Source organism: Argentina silus (assembly GCF_951799395.1).
Source record: "Argentina silus genome assembly, contig: scaffold_307, whole genome shotgun sequence".
NCBI lineage: Eukaryota > Metazoa > Chordata > Actinopteri > Argentiniformes > Argentinidae > Argentina > Argentina silus.
In genome coordinates, this window is record NW_028153138.1 from 15,001 (window position 1) to 17,500 (window position 2,500).

Here is a 2,500-nt window from a genome sequence, read left to right on the forward strand (position 1 = left end):
TTACCCAGCTAATAAAGACGATAAACCAGAGCAGAGTGCCCCCCTGCGCTGGGTGATTATGCCTGTGTATTACAACAACGGATAAACAGCCATTTTGGAAAATGTCACTGACTCTCACATTGACTTTATTGTGACTTATTTGACTTTCTCCGAACGATTTTATGGAGCTGACTCGACAAAGGGTTTGCGTGGGGTTTTAAGCTTTTTATGACCAATGCGTTGAAGTCATTTCTCTCTCTCTCTCTCTCTCTCTCTCTCTCTCTCTCTCTCTCTCTCTCTCTCTCTCCCTCTCTCTCTCAGGTCCTGCCCAGTCAGAGCCTCGTATGTGTGTCCCCCAGGCGTCTGTGTGTCCTGCCACCTGCACCTGCAACAACAACATCATAGACTGTCGCCGCAAAGGCCTGACGGAGATCCCAGCCAACCTCCCAGAGGGCATCGTGGAGATGTGAGTGCTCTACACACACACTCAATGGCCCACACACGCCCTATACACACTCAATGCTCTACACACGTCCTATACACACACGATACCCGACACACACTCAATGTCCCCCACACACTCTGTACACACTCAATGCTCTACACACACCCTATACACACACTCAATGCCCCACACACACCCTTACTATACAGTACACACTTAATTCTCTTTCAAAAATTAATTCTTTAACAATTCTATCTGTGGTTATCACGTCTCGGTCTTTTCCCTAAAAGGTGCACTCGTTCAGTCCCACTTCTGTGAATGTGGTGAACGATATTTGGTGTTAAGCTGACCTCCAGCCACCTGCTGACACCAGCCCAGCGGTTTCACATCAATCAGAGCGAGTAAACAAGAGCACACATCAGGGAGCCGAGAATAGGACTCCCTAAGTTACCGCGGTAGCACGCCACACAGTCTTTTCTCTCAGTGTTCTCTCGTGTTCTGGTTTACCTCCAGTAGTCACCGGTGGTACAGTACAGCGAGAGAACATTGTGTCGTCAACACTACCTGTTAGTACACCCTGTACTTACCACCCCTGTTTATTTCCTACCTCTGCTCTTTGGAATGGAACAGACCCCATTAGCGACAGCGCTAACAGGCTCATTACCGCTAGCGCAGGTACTGTCTCTGCCTACCCTCTGCACAGGCTCGTTCTCCCTGTCCTGGCTCTTAGCGCTCCGCTAAGCTAATAGCGCAGCTCCAGACAATTAAGCCCCCCATAGCCGCGAGGGGGCTCAAATTAGAGCTGTCTAAGGTGGTAGCTGTTAGCTGCGGCTGTTAGCCGGGGCTGCTGGGGTCTCAATCTGTAGCTCAGCGGACTCCCGTGCCCTCAATCAGACACACAGGTGGACCCCCCCCTCACCTATGGATCAGCTTTGTGCCCAGTTCATCTACGGGCACAGCAGGGCAGGCTTATTCTGGTTATAAAGCCATTTCTATGCACTCTGGGGGGTCCTGGTTAGGGGGTTGGTTTGATCAGATGAAATACAATAGGTAGCTTTAGAAAGTCTCCACTGGCCTGCCAGCCTGTTTCTGACCCTCTCACCCTGTGATTGTTTTTGTACTGTAGGTGGGGAGGGCTGTGTGGAATGTGTGTGTGTGTGTGTGTGTGTGTGTGTGTGTGTGTGTGTGTGTGCGTGTTTGTGTATGTACATGTATGTGTGTGTGTGTGTGTGTGTGTGTGTGTGTGTGTGTGTGTGTGTGTGTGTGTGTGTGTGTGTGTGTGTGTGTGCGTGTCTGTGTGTGTGTGTGTGTGTGTTTTTGTCCCCCGCCTCGTGCCTTTGGCTGATTGTACGTCCTCTGTCTTTGGAGTGGGTCCATACCTCCTCAGTCAGGGTATTTGATGCACACATCGATCCCTCCCGACTCTTGTTTGTGTAAAAGGACAGGTAGGTAATTGCTCTGATATGTACCGTTTCTCCCCCTGACGTTGTTAAGCCAATAGTCTATGACCTTTGCATAACAGATGGATATGTTAAGGTAGGATACATTACCCCAGTGCTTCTGTAGCCAGGAACAATATCCACTTAATGAAATGATGTATTGTCAAGACCTTGCTGGGTCCTGTCGTCATTTCTTCAGAAAATTGTTTTGAGGATTCTCTGCCAGGTGAGAAGTGTGTGTGTGTGTGTGTGTGTGTGTGTGTGTGTGTGTGTGTGTGTGCGTGCGTGCGTGTGTGCGTGCATGTGTGCGTGCGTGCGTGCGTGCGTGCGTGCGTGTGTGTGTGTGAGAGTGTTTGTGTTTGTGTTTGTGTGTGTGTGTGTACTCAGCCAAAACAATCTCCACTCAATCTGTAGTTTGGAAATCAAATCAGTGAATGGATCCTTCGGTTTCTGGATGTTTCTCATTCACATGTTTAACCTTCTGGGTTGTTCTATATACTGTATAATCAGTCTGTTGTTGGTGGGGGCGTTTGGCCACAGACACTGCTGTGCTAACATGAGTCAGATACATTAGTGCTTGATTGAGCTGGGTGGTTGCCCTTCTGGGACTGCTCCATCTTATAGTCAGAGCAGCTGA

The 2,500-nt window shown here is 49.2% G+C and overlaps 1 protein-coding gene across 1 annotated transcript in view; it reads left to right on the forward strand.

Annotated features, from left to right (window-relative positions):
* The window catches only part of LOC310824427 (slit homolog 3 protein-like), a gene marked incomplete at its 3' end in the record, with an annotated part of 21,940 nt that overhangs the window by 3,961 nt on the left and 15,479 nt on the right, over window positions 1-2,500 (forward strand). Inside the window, exon 3 of the mRNA XM_083697679.1 lies at window positions 301-445. Within this exon, the coding sequence (XP_083553805.1) occupies window positions 301-445 (145 nt within the window). The remainder of the gene's footprint in view (window positions 1-300; window positions 446-2,500) is intronic.